The sequence below is a fragment of the Sycon ciliatum genome, chromosome 13, assembly GCF_964019385.1.
Source record: "Sycon ciliatum chromosome 13, ocSycCili1.1, whole genome shotgun sequence".
NCBI lineage: Eukaryota > Metazoa > Porifera > Calcarea > Leucosolenida > Sycettidae > Sycon > Sycon ciliatum.
This window is the reverse complement of record NC_088655.1, coordinates 15,522,565-15,544,716: the sequence shown is the minus strand read 5'-3', so window position 1 is coordinate 15,544,716 and position 22,152 is coordinate 15,522,565. Positions and strand designations below refer to the sequence as shown.

The window sequence follows — 22,152 nt, the reverse complement described above, 5'->3', positions numbered from 1 at the left end:
GAGAGAGAGGGAGCCGGAGGGGGAGACCGAGAGTGCATGCAGCTGCGCTGATGCTACAGTAGATAGCTACTCCATTGTCATGTACTTCGTCTTTGAACTGAGTACTTTTGAAGTGCTAAATCTAGTGTAATAAACATTGCATCAATCAGAAGTAAGTAATAAAAAAAGTTCAGATCAGCTAGCGCTGGTGAGACTCGTAACTATGGTGAAAATGGAGCGGGGAGATCAGAAAATAGAAGATAAAATCCACAGCGAGTATCTATCTATTGCACTCACGTGGTAAAAATTAATCATACCGCAGAAGGAAACAAATTTCTAGCAAATGTTGTCTCAGTAGTGATGGTCTGTGAATACCTGCCAAGCCTCTGGTTTGCTCACATGCACGCGAATTAGCTTGCCACCCTCGTCTTTGCTTGTCTGGTAAGCTTCCAGGCGCACCACGCCAGCACCCTTCTCCAGTAGTCCCTGGCATTCGCCCTGTATAGCGCGTGCGTGTATACCAACCGCTCTCTCGCCCCACTCACCCATAGTCCTGGCGTAACCGTTCTTGGACACTTGCTCGAACCATGCCACAACATCCTCTCCATCCACCGTGTAGTGCACCACGGTGGGAGTCGCCATGGATAGTCTTACGCTCCGGCGTGGAGCAGATAATGAGAGATGTAACAATAATAATTATGCCGATACTACGAGGGATCTTCCAGCGCCAGAGAAGGTCGATCGCCTGGGAGCAGCCTGCTGATCTACTGAAGTATAGAAATGACAAGCTGGGAGACCATGGTTTGATTTGGCTGCTGCAATCACCTCTCTATTACCATGATTAGCACACAGTCATCACTTTATAATCATTCCATGAGTCGTGAGCTCCGCTGATAAACCAGGTTACCTGAGTCAGGAGTACAGGACTGCTTTGGCTGGGTTACTCAACTACTTTTGTGCCTTTGGACAGTTTGGTAGATCGGCCCGGCGGATATATTGCTCACATAGCTAGCTTACACAGAACTTGCTGCTGTCATCGGTGCCTGCATGAATGGACGGTGGCTTGTAATCTTATGTCAGTGGAGCTCAATATGGATTGAAGACGATGAAGTGCAAGGCAGATGATTGGTGTCAGCTGCTTGCCAAAACTCCTATGTCATGATGAGCTGCTTGCCAAAGTCAGCTGAACATCTAGACTAGAGCATGGAGACGGACACACGCATGCTACACCATCATGCTACACTGCAGTGGTACGGCAGGATGGGTGTCGTGCACATGACAGTCTGGACTGGCTCAGTAACTGATTGACAGGATGACATGCGTGTAGACAGCCACCCAATCAAGGTAAGTATTACAGGCATACAGTGTGAGTAAAAGTAAGGTTTGCACGTCCATGTTACGACCGACTATACAATCGTGTTCAGAACCACAAAGAGCTATGAGCCATCTGGCATTCTGAATAATTTTCACGGACCGTAAGGTTTGTTACGCCCCTCCCTCCCCCCCCCCCCCCCCCCACCCTCCTGAACGAAAAAAATATAACTATTATGGGCTTGACAGCTAAAATTGGATTGATGTTTCAGGCTTTCAGTTATCAATATTTTCAAAACGAAACTCTCATAGACCCACACGCCCATATGCGAAACAGTTCACAACATGCAAACATCACTGTTGAGGAATGGATAATTATGATCTGGATAAGTCGTGCAAGACGGTAGGATAAATTTCAAGAACATTGCCCTGACTGAGAACAATCCATCTACATGTACATTGAAACTGCTTCATTGCCGTTTAAACTTTCCCAACACAAAGGTATAGCCAGTTGTAACGCGGACGTGCAAACTTCACTTTACTTTAAAGATATTTCGTAGATGTGTCCTCTTCTTAGCTTACGTTGCAGTTATCCGACTGAGATTTCGATGAGCCTGAACTGTGACAGTGAGCAGCTAACTACTCCTGAATGACATTGTCCGTCATGTTTTCAGTGCTTCAGCTAAGAATTACAGTACAGATTTATGGCCAAAATAGAAGAGGAAAACACATGGGAACGAGTTATGCAGCAACTATCCACGACAGTAACAAGAAAATAAACAGTCAGAACGTGCGATAACACGGCACAAAACGGACAGGCTACTAAGACATTCAACATTAAATTTATCTTGTTGCAGTCGTGGATAGTTGCTTAATAACTCGTTCCCATGTGTTTTCCTCTTCTATTTTGCATTTAATACTGGCTCATTATCCAAGATTTATAGCCTTTGGCCGTTCGTTCTAACTTCCAAAATCTCTTGGCACAAGTTAGCGGTCCCAATACCCCAGGGCAAGCACCACCCCACCTAGAGTAAGAAGGTGCTACAGCCTGTTACTCTCCTGATCCGTTGCTTACAAGAACCCTGTATGGTACATGGTGCAGAGCACGTGGAAAGGGTGCTTGGGGTCGAATTTTGAAGTTTTGAGTTATCATGCCCTTGTGGTAGCGTGCCCCTCCAGCTTTCATATTGAGCAAACACCAGATGGAAATCCGTCAACAAATGATGACACGAAGTCTGAAGAAAACGTTGAACGGTCTCTGCTGGGATGGCGACTACACCATAGCTCAGTGGTTAGAGCATTGCTGGCTACAAGCGAGGGTCCCTGGTTCGAGTCCTGGTGGTGACAGTCAATATTTTCTTCAGACTTTTCCTGTTTGTGTCTCTCCCTCGAACAGTGAACATTATGCTGTGGTGGTGTTTTTTTGTATGCGGTTTTAAGTAGTGTTGAAACGAATAATCGAATAATCGAATAATTTAGAATATTCGTGGGGTGAACGAATAATCGAATAGTCGTAGGAATTATCAGAAATCGAAAAAAAAAAAAAAAAAAAAAAAAAAAAAAAGTCTATGCTCAGTGCTGACCAGGGAGTAGTACAATACTAGTATGTACTACATGTACTCCCTGGTGCTGACCCTGTTGATATTTGCACGGCGTAGATCTGCTCGTAGTATTTCTTCTCAATCTCCTCTCCTCCAAGTTTTAATCTCCTATCGGTATCTAGTAATACTTCTGTTCTTTCCATACGAGGGAAACATGGATGCAGTGAATGTGATTTTCGGTCTTTGACCACTTTCGACCAAGACCCTATGTAGAGCTGGATCAGGCGTTGCACACTCTGGGGGGTTATGTACTCTTGGCAGTACGAGTATAGGTTAACCGGTTTTGCACCTCCACATAACAAAATCCGATATTAATCAGCAAAAAATTAAAAAAACTACTTAAAAAGTGCTGAAAAAGTGTTGAAAAATGCCATCATGCGTATGATAGAATATAGATTATTCGTTCGATGGAGGGCAAAGTTATTCGATAGATTATTCGTTCGAAGAATCCGTGTTCGGTTTAAACACTAGTTTTAAGTCACAAATGTGTGCAAGTTCACAGCTCAAATGCGTTTCGCTCTGTTTCTGTCAAGTGAAGCTAAGCACCCTCTTCATGTGCACTGCACCAAATTATCTTAAGCCTTGCTTGATAATTTACCAGGCATGATATCCCCTTTTTTTTTTGACGAAGAATATCTGAACCAAGAGCACAACCCCACATGGTTCATATGGCCACGTGACCGAGGCCCTGCCAACTGCACTGGTCTCTGGCTGCAGTGATGAGCACTTAGTCTGTCCCAACAGCGCGTCCTCCACCCTTGTGCATGTGGTGTGCTGTCATCACCGTACAAAGGACCCTGTGATATGCACAGTACGGATTAGTCAAGCATTTCAAAATTAATTGAGGCGCGCTTGGTCAGAACCAGGCTGGAATTGTATCATCCAGGGAGTCGACATGGGGGGGGGAGGGGGGGGGGGTGAATGCGATTTCCACTCCTTTCCAGTTGTCCTTAGGACAAGGGAAATCTATCCACCTGGGTGGATGTGGATCTCACTCATGTCCTGCGCATTCCTATCCACCTTAGGGTCAGTTTATAAGGACAAAGCTGAGAGTGACATTCCATAATGCTTTTGTGTTTGCTTTTCCCGTTTTGGCTTCTACTCCTCACTGCAGATTCAACACAGCTCTGGTCAGCCTGTACAGTCCATTTCATCCAGGCAGAAGTGCCATAGAGCCAGGGAGAGAGTGAGAGGGAGAGTGTTTATGCATGGATGGGTGCGTGCAGTAGTAAGCAGTGCCGTGACGTAAGTGATCTCGTGCTGATGATGCCATCACTAACTGATCTGAGCCGGTGTCCTACAACCTCGTGCGTGACCTTCATTGCATGAAGCACCGATCAGTGAGAACCTCATCTGCTACCATGCCATTCTAATGGATACGTTTCTGCACTAAGGCCCGCTGTGTGGCCATCGGTGTAATTGCTGTTTGGTATTCACAGTTTGGAGACTGACACTGAGCTATTGTTTGGAAGCTGTGGCAAGTTATGTGTGCATGCCTTAGAGATTTTCAACGTAGAAATTCTTACAGCAAGGTTACTTCTACTATAGAATGTGAGTGCTTACGCGGTCTAGCTCTTTAGATTAGAGTATGCAGGTCATGAACACTGTAACATCATGTTCACCAGAATTTATCATCATTCTACCAGCGCCGGGTAAGCCGGGGCCGGGAAAGTGAGCATGCCCCAGACTTTTTTTCCTTTCAGCACAGTTCAGTAGAAGTTTAGATTGGTGGAAGCTTCACAGTCGGAACACTTTACCATTTCTTTTTGTTGTGATATGCATCAAAGGAAGTAGGAATACAATTATACAGTTGTCTCCCGCTCTTGCAGATGTCACTGTGTGATTTTGCTGAATTAAAAGTGTATGCTGCAACTTATCCCCGCATATTTCCTATCTTCCGTCCCTATCGCGTCCTTCCCTAACCATGACCGCTTACCATGGTTACTGGATGGCATGCTGTGATGCATTACCATGGTTACTGGATGGCATGCTGTGATGCATTACCATGGTTACTGGATGGCATGCTGTGATGCATTGCCATGACAGTGCTGATGATTGGCTTTGTTAAATTTTCGTTACGGAAGTGTTTTTGTTGTCATCATCAGCTGTCCATGTGGTGTGTGGTTGCATGCGGGCGCTTGTGTGCCAGGAACCAAGAGTACATGAAAACCAGAGTGTGCAGCTTGGGGCCTTTTCTGCTATGGGTGTCTGTCACGGCGAAATTCCGTGATTACATCATATTTGGCCCAGATCTGAGGCGGGAAATGGCGTAGTGCGTACAACTGAGCTGCAGTTGTGCAGAAAGAGACCTGCTTGAATCCTGCTTGTACGCACTACATCACTAAAATGATGTAATCACGGAATTCCGCCGTGACAGCCACCCATCCGAGCTCTGGTTTTCATGCACTCTTGCAGGAACTCGAAACGATCCTGCTGGCGGGGTTGCTACGGGGATGTATTTGTGAGAGTATAGCCGCTGGAGTAGGAATGTCTATATGTTGAGTGGTCCGAAAAGGGTGGATGGTGGGGTCTTGGGAAAGAACCAACATTCGCAGCACGAGAAGGACCTGGGTCTAGAAACAAGCCCTGCCACTCTAAACCAAAGTTTCTCAAGAAAAAAATGAAAAAAGGCATATACCTCCACACAGCTCCATGACTAATTGTATATTTCGAAGTACCGGTACATGACAACATGAGCAACAGATCAGCGCCAAAAGTTTCAGGCAATTACACAAATTCACATAGACACTTCACATCTTGAACAAACTTTTTTCTTATTATTTCTGGAATCGAACCTCTACAAATTAACACAGCCATAGCACGGCAATTCAAGCAGTCAACCAATCTCTCAACCTGTACCCTTGTTACTTGCAGCACTCAGAGGTCATACATATACTTTACATAGTCGGTGTGTTTGAAACCACACCATGCATTTTCCTCCAACATGGGCAAGATTCAAGGATGCGAGCACAACACAGGTCGTGCACGGGTTTCCCGGGCATCAAACAGCACCAAGCTACTACTCCTCCACAGGTTAAATACTCCAATTAGTGATGATTGCCAGGATGCAAACAATGATAAGAATAACTGATAGATGATGCAGACTCGGCCACAGTCTGTCACGGATGAAACCGAGTATTAGTGATATGATATTGCTGAAAAATAGCTCTGCTAGGGTAAGGTAAAAATGATCAGAATTCTGAGTATTGACGGTGTCATAACTAGGCCGGGTGGGAAACACGGGCAAGCCGGATGAAGGTCCGTGCTAGGGACATGCTACCATTACTGCGAATGGAAACTTTCTCTCCGTGACTCATTCACTCACTCACTCACTCTCACTTTGTCTCTCTCTCTTTTCACAGTACCTGTACTACACGAATTGCCAAGGAAAAAGAACTAAAGCCATTGCCACAAAATATTCTTGAAGAGGAGAGAAGAAGGGATAGAATGTGGATTGCCCATACTAATGTCCATTTTGTTCAAATTAGTGAGGTACCAGTGGACACTCTAATGTTACAATCAAGGACTATCAATAGCTCTGGATGGTGTCCACTGTGTTCTGACATACGAGCATCGGCACAGCGGGCAGCGTAACACAGACGTACAGCTGTAGTTCTCCACGGCTAGAATACAGGCAGTGTGAAAGACATGTGCACAGGACAGCAGTGCCACCGTATGGCCACGTGCAGCTGGCACGCGGCCGGCTGAACACTCAGCTGGTGATGTCAGCAGTCGAACGCACACAGCACACGTGCCGTCAAGACCGTACCGTGTCTTGGCCTGTCGTGAGACAGAATCCCAATCAATCTTGTCACATTTACCACCGTAATGCTCTTGCCTGGGAAGGTCGTCTGGCTCTGCTCGGCTTTCGAGGAAGAGAGTTGCCTCGTTGGTTATCTGCCGACTCAGTGCCAGAGCATCATCAACTTCCTCTAGCAGCTTGTCCACTTCGGCCGTCTGTTTGGCTTCAGCCTTGACTACACTATCAGACACTTGATGAATCTTTCTCTCAACGTAGCGTCGCTGTAATGTTTTGTCCGTGGGCATTGGCATTGAGTACAGCATTTTCGTGTACCACTTGCGAACGGCGTAGCTACGCCATGCAGCCTGAATAAGACAAGCTGACTTCCAGAGATGCGAGCGCTCGCCATCGAATATCAGTCTCTTCTCGTAGTCACGCCGACGGCACAGGGGACAACCATGGTGTCCGGATGATGCTGTCCTCTCTCCTCCGCGGGTCTTGGCGGTGAACTTCTCAAACGCTTCCAAACATGCCAGGTGAAATGTGTGACTGAAACAGAGCGAGGATGAGAGGGAGAGGGAGAGAGAGGAAGAGAGGGAGAGAGAGAGAGAGAGATGGAGAGAGAGAGAGAGAGAGAGAGAGAGAGAGAGAGAGAGAGAGAGAGAGAGAGAGAGAGAGAGAGAGAGAGAGAGAGAGAGAGAGAGAGAGAGAGAGAGAGAGAGACAGAGAGAGAGAGAAAGAGACAGAGAGAGAGGGAAAGAAGCATAAGGACAGAGGAGAAACAGACAGGTGAAGAGAAAATGGGTGAATAGAAACTTGCAGCCCAGACCCTCCCTCCCCTTCTACACTCTGTGTATGCCTGTGGTGCATAGTGCCAATAATACGAAAAACACAAAATTTAATGCACTGCTACATTCATGGCCGTAAACGCTGCTACATCCATCTTACCTGCACGAGAGAATGACCTGCTGTTTCTCTGCCGTGAAGACATCATGGCATACTGGACAGGGAGCTTCAGAATCACCACGCACTGATGATTTCTGTTTGACCTGAACATGACACAAGAGTCAAGACACAATACAGAATAGACTCACCAGAGTGTGACACTGACATGTGTGAAACTGATGCCAATGAAATTGCATACCTGCCAACCTGAGATCGATACAATGGCATACACATACCTAGGTATGAACATGTATACAAGTGGAGCTGTGAGGTATGCAACTAGTGCACTTTTGGGTGCCTATTACCACCCTCGATATCGGGACGGTCCTGGCCAAATCGGGATGGTTGACAGGTATGCATCATCGGGTATGCCTTTTACTGAGTGGCGCACAGTGCTTGTGACACCAGCCAACACATCCCACGTCAAGCAGCAACATCCCTGTACATGCTTCGCATCGAGCGGCGTGAAGTGCTTGTGATGTCACTTTTAGCACATCCCACGTCAAACAATGACATCATGTCATATGCTTTGCATTGAGAGGCACACAGTCCTTGCGATATCACTCAACACAGCACATCTCCAACACCGACATTGTCATCTACGAACAACACTGCTATGAAAACCTCACACACGTCAGCACAACAGCAGATTTCGGTAACGTTTACACATAGCAGGCTCAGAAGAGGTGACGTTTATGACATTGAGCATTCTCAGCAGTTGGGCGAATAATGGAATAGAAACTTCTACAGAGTCACTACACAAAAACCTGTAACTAAAGATCACCGTGACTAGCGACCAGCCTGGTACTACAAAACACTTCGCCAGGCGCGGACGGTTTCACATTCATGTATGGTTGTGCGGTGCAAACCTCTAACTAAGGACCACCTGCCACTAAAGACCGCTTTCTCTGGCCCCAAGGGGTTGTCGCTAGTCACAGACTTTACTGTATACTTCCTCCGTTAACAAAAACTTCGTGATGGAATTTTGAGAGGCTGATTTGGGCACAAACTGCCGTGAATTGAATCGCAATCACTTTCTTGGTCTTCCCTGGCATGCCATGACAGAGGTACGATGCAAGGAAAGCGACCTTTCGAGGAGTTCTGGAGAGCGAAGATGAACCAGGGAGTCGTGAAATATTCTTCACGACTCCCTGGTGGAAATGAGTAATCGCCATCGCGGCGGATCACGCAGCTTGAAAGCCAACTTACTTGAACGACGGCGACATCAAGGTCAGCGGAGTGTGATCAAAGAAGCCGAGGCAAGGCTGAAATGAGCTGAGCAACGACTTGAGAGAGATGACGACTCGCGTACCGCAGATGACGACTTGCGTGCAGCAGATGACGACAGCGACGCAGGTCAAAAATGAATCGAGCGAAAGCGACGCAAACTGAACTCTCTGCTCATTCCGCCAACAGTTTCTCGTGTAAAGACGCTGTACATAGGCTGAATCACCTTCGTCCAGTGATTTGCAGTCGATACAAACTGTTCTTGACCTGTTCTAAGCGTTTTCATATCCATCTAAATGCATCACGAAGTTTTTGTTGACAGAGGAAGTATTATAGTGGCACTGTGCTTGAGTAAAGGCCTGCGCTGAGTTTTAATGTGCGTTCTATATCCTCTCGGAAAAGTTAGTGTTCTTATATCCTGTCTGAATTTCGGGAGACTCTCCAAAGCTCCCCATGCTCTCCGAACTTCGAAGGTTGTTGAAACTTGGACATTCCCTTTTCACATACGTATATACTCACTACATTGGTGTCATTCAAAATCGCGGTCCCATTGGCGCTTCACATGTGCAAAAGATACCTGAAATCTTCGAGACCCATTCCTAATTTATCCCACTTTCTTAGACGTTAACCTCTTTAGCACGACGCTACCTGAGCGCGCCCCACGACAACACCTGTAAAAGTCGCATTTTCCCATGAAAGTACTAGCTGCTCAAGGATCGATAACTTTACCTTCCCTTGGACGAATTGCACGATTTTGAGCTTCCTGGAAAGGTCTCGAGACGAGTGACAAACTGGTGTCAAACCCAGCTCGGAGCAAAACCAAAACCCCGTGCTACAGTCTGGCAAACTTCATCCACGCGCTCGACAGACTTGAGCACGGCCAAGACTAACCAAGCTCAAATATTCAGCTGCCATTTCGGTCTCCTTGCTCGTATCGAGCTCAAATTTTTTGTGAGGACTCACGGGATCCACTACAATCATTTGAATCTTGTTTCCATGGCAGCAGGTAGCGCACAAATGATCCATGATGGAAAATACGCGTTCTGCAGACTGCGCAAAAAAACGAGTTGAAATTTGCCGTGTCGAGTCGCATATCTCAACAACCGGCAGTCGCATCGCTTCGGCGATTGTTTCTATCGCCAGCTGAGAGTTTTGTCTTGCAGATACATGTTTCGATTGTGACAATCGACCAAGTATTGAGTGAGTTACGATAGTTTGAACAAGTCACTATGGACTCAACACGGACCCCACGACTATGAGATGCAGGTTCACTGTACAGTGTACAGCGCTCGTTGTACTAGTACGACGGCCGTGGGGCATGCAACTCATGTGCGTCGTACCAGTACGACGCTCGCGCTAAAGGGGTTAAGGACGCACCGTTAATCTGGCACATAGCATAGTGACAGTACCTGTTTCCACTCTCCTTCACTGAGACATGGCGATGGTTGTTCTTCAAGACCTAGCTTCTGTGCCAGCGTCAATGGCTTCTGCTTTGGACCTAGCACACGCTCCTGCTTGCTATTGGCTTTCGGATCAAGAGCCTTCTTATTGCCACACGGCCGAGTGCTGTTCTACAAAAGATCGATGCAATGCACACACACACACACACACACACACACACACACACACACACACACACACACACACACACACACGCGCGCACGCACACATGTATACACAAGCAGACACATTCATAAGCACATGTGTGCACGCTCGCTCGCACACACGCACGTACACACACACACACACCACACACACACATACATACACACACACACACACACACACACACACACACACGACTGCAAGCAAACACAAAGTGTAACAGTAAGTATCAAATTTCCTGGATAGAGTATGCATTTTTCGTTACATTGGATGTGATGAACAGTGAATCTAGAGACATTTTCCGACCACTTCTAGCCAGGGCTGAAAGTGAGAAGAAACACCACATAAATGCCTCTGATCGGCTTGATCTGCTGGGAAGGCTCAAGAAATATTCACTTAGGTAAGCGTGGGTGGCGGCAGGGATTTGGGACACCAGTACGGGGCCAAAAATAATCGTCACTATATTTCTAGTAGGCCGGCCCCACAAGTTTTCCTGATCCAAATGCCACATAGTATTTGAAGACTTCAATTCAACTTTTTAGACTCCTTATATTGGTAGCTTGGGACTTTAAACCTTTTCCTCTACTGTAGAGGACCTAAATTCACAATGTAAGTAATGATACCAGCAGTCAACAAATATCGACTTGTAAAGAGAATAGGACCTACAAGCTACTAGTTATGACTAACAGTCCCCCAAGGTAACGAGACAGTCAACTGGGAACTTGCGGCCAGGCACAAGGGGTACAGTACATGGATGCAGCTAATGGGGTTTCTCAGCACTTGTGCCATTGGTTGTGAGACTTATCCACTCACCCCCACCGTTAGTCGCTGCATCTGCCGCTAGGGTTTACCGGGTGTTAGCGGCCGTCATGAGTTCACAAAACAGACAAGGATATCGAGAAATTCGACGACCTAACACCTAGTTCCAACAACAACCTAGTTGTCGCACTATCTGACTGTATATTATCTCTTTACCTTGGTGGACTGCTGGTCATAACTAGTAACTTATAGGTCATTTTCTCTTTACATTGTTACTATTGGCTCAACATCCGAGTTTTTATAAATATCGACTTCTGGGTCGAATTGGATTCACTATGCCAATAAAGAAGTACTTTACATGATGGGGTACGTCCCTCGTGCTGCCTGCAAGTGTGAATGGTTTATGTAGCAGCAGTGGATTGACGACCTGGACGGGCTCCAGGCCAGTCACTACACGCGGATGTGTCACCCTGCTGTGAAGGGAAACTATCTAAACATGTAGTGGACACCACTAGCACTTTTTTAGGTGCGACTGTTGTCACTACTCTGACCGCCCAAGACTAAGTACCCGATGTATGGGCTTGCTTGCTGCAGCTTCAATCACTACTTTGTCGACTTGAAAAGTAATGACAGCCTGGAGTCATGGAAACGTTGACTTTTCGGATTCAGTGTAGTTGAAATGATATGGCTTCTGTGCCAGGACAAAATCTGGCCCTACCGTTGGGCTATGGCCCGATACCAACGCAAAAAGCAAAAGTGTGACATTATTGTTGTTTTTTATGTCGAAGGCATCCAGCAATAGCTCACATCCAAAGCTGATCAGCGTTGTGACCTTGTTTCTTGGCAAAAAAAACGATGCTACAGTGTTGTATCCTCTCAAGTTCACAACATTGCAGGTCCGACTGCCGGGAAGAGTTAGGATTGAGTTCACAACGAACAGAAGCACTCCACAGCATGACTTATTCTCCCCGGTGCTATTCGTAGCATATCTAGAGAGAGTCCCGAGACTGAAAAACGTGCAATAAATTACTGACTCACACCCAACGAGATGTCGACTTGCACCTTCCCACAGACACATAATGCTTGTTTGCCGACGATTGAGACTTTCTATCATCCGAGGGAGCTGATTTCCAGCATGCCTCCCTGTCATCGGGGAGACTTTAAAGCAATGCATTCTGATAGGTAACTCCAGCAAGACGGAGTTTACTCATATTGAGACGTTCAGTGATTGCATTGCAGAGGAATGGTGGCTGACCCAGAAGCTGGGATCGCTATTGTGGGGCAGAGAGGAAATATATTGCCGCATGCAGCTGACCACAAGTCCATTTCAACGGCTTTGCGCACTGTGGGTGAGAGGTCAACAGATAACTTGATAAGAGAGGACAGACGTGGCGAGCCATACAAAGCATTCATCACACCAATTCTCCTGTCCAACCGTTCAACGCTAGGAGTGCCGAGCAGGTTCATCAAAGAGTAAGAGGCATTCCACTGACAACAACTGTGAACAGCAATCAGGATGATGTACCCTAAAGCTATCAAAACAACGAGCTGTATTATCCTACCAATTCCCAGCCCCTGGGGAAGATCTTTGTCGAAACAAGATGGCACCTCTTTGGCCATAACCTAAGACTGGCTTCTAACCCAACTTGTGACGACAACAATCATGTGACTACTGACAAAACACATCTTGCTGTTTGCTTACATCTCGCAGTTACAACCAACTGAATGCTCATTCAATATCCTCAGCATTTGTTCCGATATGGCGGCAGCTGGCTACTGGCTGTTGTCCTCCCTTTCATACATGCATTTATTTTCTTGTTTTATGTCACTCTGGAGCAGCCTGTGTAAAGGCTAGACAAGCTTTCCTCGCGATACCACCTCCGAATTCACCCTCTCTAATAAATCTCTGGAGATGGTTTGAGGGAGAAAATGTGACCCGCATACATATGGTTCTCCGTTGTTTATAGTCTTGTTGGACTGCAGCGTGGGCAATGAAGATTTGTATGAAGATAAGGGAAAATTGGACAACAAAGTACATAGAATGGCTTGTTAGGACACGGCAAATTGTTCTGTGAAGGTTTCGGAACAATTGGACCAACCGCTAAGGAGTTAGAATTTCGGCCAGGTTTCCGGCCTTTTCCCATGGTTTACAATTTGCCCAGGAAGCCAGTATCGATTTTTTATCAAAACCCACGATTTATCCTTTCCTTTTTGGCCTTTTGGTTATGAATGCTGTCTGCTGCCGGACCATGAAGTTGTGAGTTCAAATCCCAAACTATCCTACAAGTCAAACTTTTTTTCATTGTTTTGGTGATCAAGCTGGTACAAGACAAAGAAGATGGCTGCACCAAACGACTTGTTGCTGGAGCTCGCGCTTCCTGCCTAACTGACTGACACTTGACTGGCTCACGCCATGTGAACACACCCACAACACTGCAATGATGTGAGTGAATTATAATGGAAGTCATCGCGCTGTAGCTTTTAGAGATTTATTTTAGTATTTCAAGATCGCCAATTTATTTGAATTTAGCAGTCAACACCGTCTTCTATGGGTCGCGTCTTCTATCAGCGTTCACAAGCATCTGCTTTTCTCAAAATGTCGTCGAAGTCACACGGATAGCTTTGCCAAGTCATGGCCTTGGGAATGAGTCCGTGTCGATGTCGTTTTCGTCACACGGTGAGTAAATTGCATCGCAGCTCAAAGAAACTATTTTGGTCACAAAACGAATTGGGACCCATGCCGCTCGTCAACATTTACAACAGTTTCGTTTCGACATGTCCTCTCTGACACCATTATCGATACGAGGAAGAACTTGTTTGTTGTAAACCAGACGTACATGACTGTATCAACGTGAGTGAGTTGTCATTTTTCCTGCTTTCGCGCGGAATATTTCTTCGAGTTCACAGTGAGTTTTTCCAGGCAGCGCTCGAGTGCTCATACGGTAAGACACCAAACTCCGCGGGCGATCGCCAGGATTGCAAATCTTTTTGAAACGGACTGTAAGCTTACCTTCTGCACACCCCTCCCCCTCCCCTCTGGAAATACGATTCTGTTGGAAACCCGTCGGGTTGGAATGGAATTCTACCCACAATTTCTTATAATTACGGAACGTGTATCAACGTATTTTCCCATTGATTCCCTAACTCTCCTACAGTGTATGTACTAGTACTAACCCTGAGTGACTTCCCAGCTCCAGCACGCTGGGCCTTACTAGCTTGACCGTGCACAGGCGGAAGAGAGAAAGACTGTGGAAACGACATGTCCAGGTCTTTCAACCTGGCCTGCTGCAGAGCAACGGCTGTCCACACTGCTGGTGATGTCTTGGCATCGCGAACGACCAGACCCGGCAGCAGCTCGTCCGCGCCTTTGCCAGCTTTACGCACCGGCTGTCTCTGCTGCTTACGCATAGTTGCCTACTGCCTTCGCCTGTAACTACTTGTAAAACAAGATGCACTGACGGAAAATTCAATACACTGCCAACTTGAGACAAGAATACCTCAAAGCTATTTTCTCTCTCTTTCTCAGCTGGTGACTCTCAACACAGGTAAACTGCAGACCACACACGCACCGTGAAAATCAATGTTACCTCTAGAAGCAACATATGGGTACTACTAGCATGCATTTGGAAATAGCCATGCTCGACTTGCAAGCCCCTACTCGCAAAACGCCGACAAGAAAGAAAGGAAATCAACAAAGGACTTAGGTAACATGTAATACGCGTAACAGCTAATTATGCACGATAAGAAACTTTTCAAAGAAACATTTGAATGTAGCGCTAGCGCCGTGTCCGGCACCATGGTGTCGTGCCATGTCAGGGGCTGAAAACGAGATGAATGTCAGAATGATGAAACCTTGGTAACAGCGCTGACAGCAGCTAGCTAGCTCAGCTAGCTCAGTCAGCATGGCGCGAGTATTTATTTATTTATTTATTTATTCAACATCTCCTGGCCCGTCCGAAGATTGCCAATAAACATGAGAGGTCAGGTGATAGCCAACCACGGCAAGCTAAAAGGGAAAAAAAAGAAAAGAAAGATGCTGTCAGAGAGGGAAAGGAGATAGGGAGAGAAAAAGAAAGGGAGGCACATTAAAGGGGAAGTTAAGAAGTAGTAGGCATAGTGGTGGCCTGCGGAAGCGAAGGCTAGTTTGTGTGTTTCTGAACATTCAAGCGATGCCAACGCGAATCCCGCGAATTATTATTATTATTATTATTAAGGCAAAAATTAAAATTTCACCAGTTGTAGTCTTCGGGGTGCTGAGTCGAATGGTCGTGGTCCGAGGAAGCTGAGACGCTCCCTTCCTACTTGAATCCCAATCGAACTCGCGCACTTCCACCGAAACTGGGTGACTGCGCCCTACGAGATGGGGATTTGTATGCAAAATGTCACTAAAAGCGCCATTTCGTTCTTATAAAAGCACGGATGACCGCGATTGGCCCATATGTTGTAGTCTTTTGGACGCTGAGTCGACTGGTTTTGGTCCGAAAAGGCTGCGATGCAGCGTTCCTCCTTTATTCCCAATCGAACATGGTTGAACAAGTGGTCACGTGCTCCTGGGTGCCCAAATCACCTGGTCACCACGCCAGCAGGTGACAACTTTCACACCAAGGTTCAACTCGAGTTCAACTCGAGTGACAGGACTGCACCCAAAAAAGGTCAAACAGGCTAGTAAGTTGTACCCTGCAGGCACGGTGACCAGGTGACTGGCGTACGCAGGAGCACGTGACCGCTTGTTCAACCATGTTCGATTGGGAATAAAGGCGGAACGCTGTATCGCAGCCTTTTCGGACCAAAACCAGTCGACTCAGCGTCCAAAAGGCTACAACATATGGGCCAATCGCGGTCATCCGTGCTTTTATAAGAACGAAATGGCGCTTTTAGTGACATTTTGCATACAAATCCCCATCTCGTAGGGCGCAGTCACCCAGTTTCGGTGGAAGTGCGCGAGTTCGATTGGGATTCAAGTAGGAAGGGAGCGTCTCAGCTTCCTCGGACCACGACCATTCGACTCAGCACCCCGAAGATTACAACTGGTGAAATTTTAATTTTTGCCTTAACTTCCCCTTTAATAATACATGGGATCACTTCGGATGAGACAGTGTGGAAAGCTGGACTGTGAATTTCCTGATATCCTGGCATGTCTTAATGCTAGTAGGCAGGTTAGACCAAAGGGAGTATGCTGAGAAGAAAGGGGATTTCAAAAACAGAGAGGAACTAGCGCGGGGCAGTGATAAGGCATTGCGTGTTGGGCTAGTGGTAACAAACCAGTTGTACTTGGCAATATGTTTCGGGACTTGGGCTAGGAAGATTTTTTGCACAAGGATACAAAGATGCTGCTGATGTCGGGCAAGAAGAGGGTGCGTGGAAGCAAGTTTATAAAGACAAAGGGAGGCAAATGTTTGGTCTTTTCGAAACAGAATTTTCAGAAGCAAGCGTTGATGTACCTCCAGTCTGTGGAGTAAAGTCTGAGACAACCCGCACCAAGCTATATCGCAATAGTCAAATATAGGCAAAATGTACGACTTAAAGAACAATTCTCTGCAGTTATCATTCAAGTGTTGGCAGTGGGGTTGTAGCATACCTAAGGACGCACTCGCACGCTTGCACACAGACTGGACTTGTGGAGACCAGGAGAGTTGGCGGTCGAGAATAACGCCCAGGTGCTTGTGCTCGTTAACAACTTTAATAGGTGTACTATTTAGACCAGGAAAATACAGAAGTTGAGTGGGGGGCGAGGGAGAGAAGAACATGGCCTCGGTTTTGGCGAGGTTAGGCTTCAGTTTCCAGGTTTCCATCCATGTTACTGTAGCGTTGACCCCGGACTGCATGGAGGCCGTGAGGTTGTCTGCCGAGCTGTCGGAGCACATCAGAGCAGTGTCGTCAGCAAAAAGACTTACATTTGGTACAAGGGCTGGCAAGTCATTAACGTACAGTAGAAATAGGAGCGGCCCAAGTATGGACCCCTGGGGTACCCCAGACACGACTAGTAATGGGTCTGATAGGGAGGTAGATACTCTGACAGTCTGGTGGCGGCAGGAAAGATAGGATGAGAGCCATTGCAGGGCTGGACCGTGTACCAAGAAGACGGACTCTAGCTTTGCAAGCAGACCACGATGCCAGACGGTGTCGAAAGCTTTCGCTAGGTCAAAGAACACGATGCCAACATGCCGCCTGAGGTTCCGCTGGGTGTAGATGTCTTGTACTAGACGTGTTAGTTGGAAAGTTGTGGAGTCTCCACGGCAGAAACCGGATTGAGATGGTGAAAGCGCTGGGGTGACGTGGCAGTACAGAGACTCAAAGAAAATACGTTCACAGACCTTGGACACAGCGGGAAGGAGAGAGATTGGTCTGTAGTTGCCAGCCTGAGAGCGTTGGCCTTTCTTATAGATCGGGACGATAACAGCAGATTTCCAGACGGACGGAAATACTCCTGTACGATATGACATGTTAAAGAGCAGGCACAAGGGATAGGACAGAGATGGCGCAAGCCATTTGAGAACCTCATTGGGTATGCCATCTTCGCCAGGGGACTTACAATTCTTCAGGAGTTTGAGGTGCTTACAGACGGTAGCAGTCGTGGTAACGACGCGTGTGAGTGGTGCGCTAAGTTCAGGGGCTGGGGACAGCGATGGAATGACCCAATTCGGATCTTCCGGAATGCCGGATGAAACAAACTGCTTGTTCAGTGTGTCTGCAATCGCCTTCACATCGTGCTGGCAGTTGCCATTGGAGTCCGTCAGGTACTGGATTGGCGCGCGGGAGGTCCCGCGGCACTGGTTGCGAATGAATTGGTGGAGTGATGGGCGATCGGGGGAGGAGAGTGTTGCAGAAAGAGAGTTTAGAAAGGAGCGGTGTGAGGTACGAGAAAGGTGTTTGACGAAGTTGCGTTGAACTCGGTAAGCCTCCCGGTTAACCGGCGTTGGGAATTTCTTGTAGATGCTGAAAAGATCACGCTTGCGCTTCACTTCAGATACGAGGGACCGTGTCACCCATGGGGGACTAGATGTCCAGGATGTTGGGTTGGAATGTTTCCGGCATGAGCATGCAATGAATCTGTCCCTGCGGGAATTAATTATTTGCGGAAAAAACTCTCGAAAACTTGCGCAAGAAATTGCGGCAGAAAACAACAAAAAATGCGACGAAAAGTGCGGAATGATGCAGAACTTGCCAAGATTTCGCGGAATTATTTACAGAAAATTGCGGATTTGGGCCAAATTACGAAATTTGTTGCATCGTATATCTACTCGGGAGTAGTCCGAGTCGTACTGTGCACATAACATAACAGGATCATGGAAAGCACTGCGTGAAAAGTGCATAAAAAGTGAGATATAGTGCAGAAAACAACAAAAAACGCGGGAAATCGCAGATTTTGCTGAAAATCGCGGGTTTGGGCGAAAATCGCGAAATTTGTTGCATCCGTGGAATCGCGATTTCCTGGAGGGACAGAATGAATGAATGATGCAGTCAGCATCGTTGTCACCATGGTCACGTCAGTTAGTTCAGCTGCACTGGTCGTACTACGACTCGTAGTAAGTAAAACTAAAACTAAGTTTAAAAGCACAAGTCATGTTCGACCTCATTTTCTCTGTGTTGCGCTGATGAGCCCACAAAGGACGAAACAGTTCTGTCCGCAGATTGAGTCATGCAAGTATTGTACATGTAAGTAAAAAGTTAATAATGTCGTGTCCATTCCCAAAGGGAAGTACATGTAGTAAGACAGTTAGTATTAGTGGTGTCTAAGTCGTCATGAAAACCGTAGCCCTGGGTAACGTGATGACGCACTACAAAGCACAATGACATAATCATTGTAGAACTGGTAAGTCATTGACACTATTGGTCTAGTATTGTCGTGTTGATGGGTGTTGATGGGTGTTGTTGGGTGTTGTTGGGTGTTGATGGGTGTTGATGGGTGTTGTTGGGTGTTGTTGGGTGTTGTTGGGTGTTGTTGGGTGTTGATGGGTGTTGATGGGTGTTGTTGGGTGTTGTTGGGTGTTGATGGGTGTTGATGGGTGTTGTTGGGTGTTGTTGGGTGTTGATGGGTGTTGTTGGGTGTTGATGGGTGTTGATGGGTGTTGATGGGTGTTGATGGGTGTTGATGGGTGTTGTTGGGTGTTGATGGGTGTTGATGGGTGTTGTTGGGTGTTGTTGGGTGTTGTTGGGTGTTGATGGGTGTTGATGGGTGTTGATGGGTGTTGATGGGTGTTGATGGGTGTTGATGGGTGTTGTTGGGTGTTGATGGGTGTTGATGGGTGTTGATGGGTGTTGTTGGGTGTTGTTGGGTGTTGTTGGGTGTTGATGGGTGTTGATGGGTGTTGTTGGGTGTTGTTGGGTGTTGATGGGTGTTGATGGGTGTTGTTGGGTGTTGATGGGTGTTGATGGGTGTTGTTGGGTGTTGATGGGTGTTGATGGGTGTTGATGGGTGTTGATGGGTGTTGATGGGTGTTGATGGGTGTTGATGGGTGTTGTTGGGTGTTGATGGGTGTTGATGGGTGTTGTTGGGTGTTGTTGGGTGTTGTTGGGTGTTGATGGGTGTTGATGGGTGTTGATGGGTGTTGATGGGTGTTGATGGGTGTTGATGGGTGTTGTTGGGTGTTGATGGGTGTTGATGGGTGTTGTTGGGTGTTGTTGGGTGTTGATGGGTGTTGTTGGGTGTTGTTGGGTGTTGTTGGGTGTTGCTGGGTGTTGTTGGGTGTTGTTGGGTGTTGTTGGGTGTTGATGGGTGTTGATGGGTGTTGTTGGGTGTTGATGGGTGTTGATGGGTGTTGATGGGTGTTGTTGGGTGTTGTTGGGTGTTGATGGGTGTTGATGGGTGTTGATGGGTGTTGATGGGTGTTGTTGGGTGTTGATGGGTGTTGATGGGTGTTGTTGGGTGTTGTTGGGTGTTGATGGGTGTTGATGGGTGTTGTTGGGTGTTGTTGGGTGTTGATGGGTGTTGATGGGTGTTGTTGGGTGTTGATGGGTGTTGATGGGTGTTGTTGGGTGTTGTTGGGTGTTGTTGGGTGTTGATGGGTGTTGATGGGTGTTGATGGGTGTTGATGGGTGTTGTTGGGTGTTGTTGGGTGTTGATGGGTGTTGATGGGTGTTGATGGGTGTTGTTGGGTGTTGATGGGTGTTGATGGGTGTTGTTGGGTGTTGTTGGGTGTTGTTGGGTGTTGATGGGTGTTGATGGGTGTTGATGGGTGTTGTTGGGTGTTGTTGGGTGTTGTTGGGTGTTGTTGGGTGTTGTTGGGTGTTGATGGGTGTTGATGGGTGTTGATGGGTAATGATGGGTGTTGATGGGTGTTGTTGGGTGTTGTTGGGTGTTGTTGGGTGTTGATGGGTGTTGATGGGTGTTGATGGGTGTTGATGGGTGTTGATGGGTGTTGATGGGTGTTGTTGGGTGTTGATGGGTGTTGATGGGTGTTGTTGGGTGTTGTTGGGTGTTGATGGGTGTTGATGGGTGTTGTTGGGTGTTGTTGGGTGTTGTTGGGTGTTGATGGGTGTTGATGGGTGTTGTTGGGTGTTGTTGGGTGTTGATGGGTGTTGATGGGTGTTGTTGGGTGTTGTTGGGTGTTGATGGGTGTTGATGGGTGTTGTTGGGTGTTGATGGGTGTTGATGGGTGTTGTTGGGTGTTGTTGGGTGTTGTTGGGTGTTGATGGGTGTTGATGGGTGTTGATGGGTGTTGATGGGTGTTGATGGGTGTTGATGGGTGTTGATGGGTGTTGATGGGTGTTGATGGGTGTTGATGGGTGTTGATGGGTGTTGATGGGTGTTGTTGGGTGTTGATGGGTGTTGATGGGTGTTGATGGGTGTTGATGGGTGTTGTTGGGTGTTGTTGGGTGTTGATGGGTGTTGATGGGTGTTGATGGGTGTTGTTGGGTGTTGTTGGGTGTTGATGGGTGTTGTTGGGTGTTGTTGGGTGTTGATGGGTGTTGATGGGTGTTGTTGGGTGTTGATGGGTGTTGATGGGTGTTGATGGGTGTTGATGGGTGTTGATGGGTGTTGTTGGGTGTTGATGGGTGTTGATGGGTGTTGTTGGGTGTTGTTGGGTGTTGTTGGGTGTTGATGGGTGTTGATGGGTGTTGATGGGTGTTGATGGGTGTTGATGGGTGTTGATGGGTGTTGTTGGGTGTTGATGGGTGTTGATGGGTGTTGATGGGTGTTGTTGGGTGTTGTTGGGTGTTGTTGGGTGTTGATGGGTGTTGATGGGTGTTGATGGGTGTTGTTGGGTGTTGATGGGTGTTGATGGTTGTTGATAGGTGTTGTTGGGTGTTGATGGGTGTTGATGGGTGTTGATGGGTGTTGATGGGTGTTGTTGGGTGTTGTATCTGATTCTGCAGGTCTTCTACTTCTGTATTGGCTTGTGATTTCCTTTCTTCTGTTTGCTTGGCATTTTATCGCTCCACAGGTACCCTCGGTCTCAGGTGCTCTCACATTTGTGCAATTGTTGATTTTGGTCCTGAATTGTCCTCCCTGTTGCTTTGCTACCGTCCTCCTCCTTCCTCCACCTTTTTTCTTTCTTAATTGGCCTCATTATGGCATTCGCTTCCATGTAATTGGGCTTGTAGCCCGTGTGTACTTGCGAATTCAAATAAAAATATACATACATACACATACTTACTGGGAAGCGCAATTTTGATTCAACATGACACATTGACACGGAAAGAAGGAAGAACACCACAGATACAGGAGATGAACCCGGCGATAAAAAATTCAAATACTACTTGACGTACTAGTAGTTGTCTGAGTGTCTGTTTATTTCCGAATTGTGTTGCCTTTTTGCTTTGGGTATTACTTCAAGGTTTCACGATATTGGTGTTGTGAATAAATCCGTTCTCAAAATGGTCTACCACTTTACTAGTATAATTTATCCCCAGTGACCAGGATGCATGTCTGTGTCATGATGTCATGATAATTATTGTGACTCATGACTACAGTCATGTCGAAGAGCAACAAACACAAAAGCTGTTACGTCATTGAGGTTCACTCCTCCCTGCATTTTATTT

General features: G+C 46.9%; 1 protein-coding gene across 1 annotated transcript; it reads right to left on the bottom strand.

The window, feature by feature from the left end:
• Positions 1-5,917: 5,917 nt before the first annotated feature.
• Positions 5,918-14,907, bottom strand: LOC135829611 (RING finger protein 32-like). Its single transcript, XM_065342007.1, has 4 exons — positions 14,344-14,907; positions 10,215-10,376; positions 7,582-7,682; positions 5,918-7,182 (listed from the first exon to the last, which is right to left on the bottom strand). Exons 1-4 carry the CDS (start codon positions 14,575-14,577, stop codon positions 6,411-6,413), a joined length of 1,269 nt encoding a protein of 422 aa, XP_065198079.1. The 5' UTR covers positions 14,578-14,907; the 3' UTR covers positions 5,918-6,410.
• Positions 14,908-22,152: the final 7,245 nt, after the last annotated feature.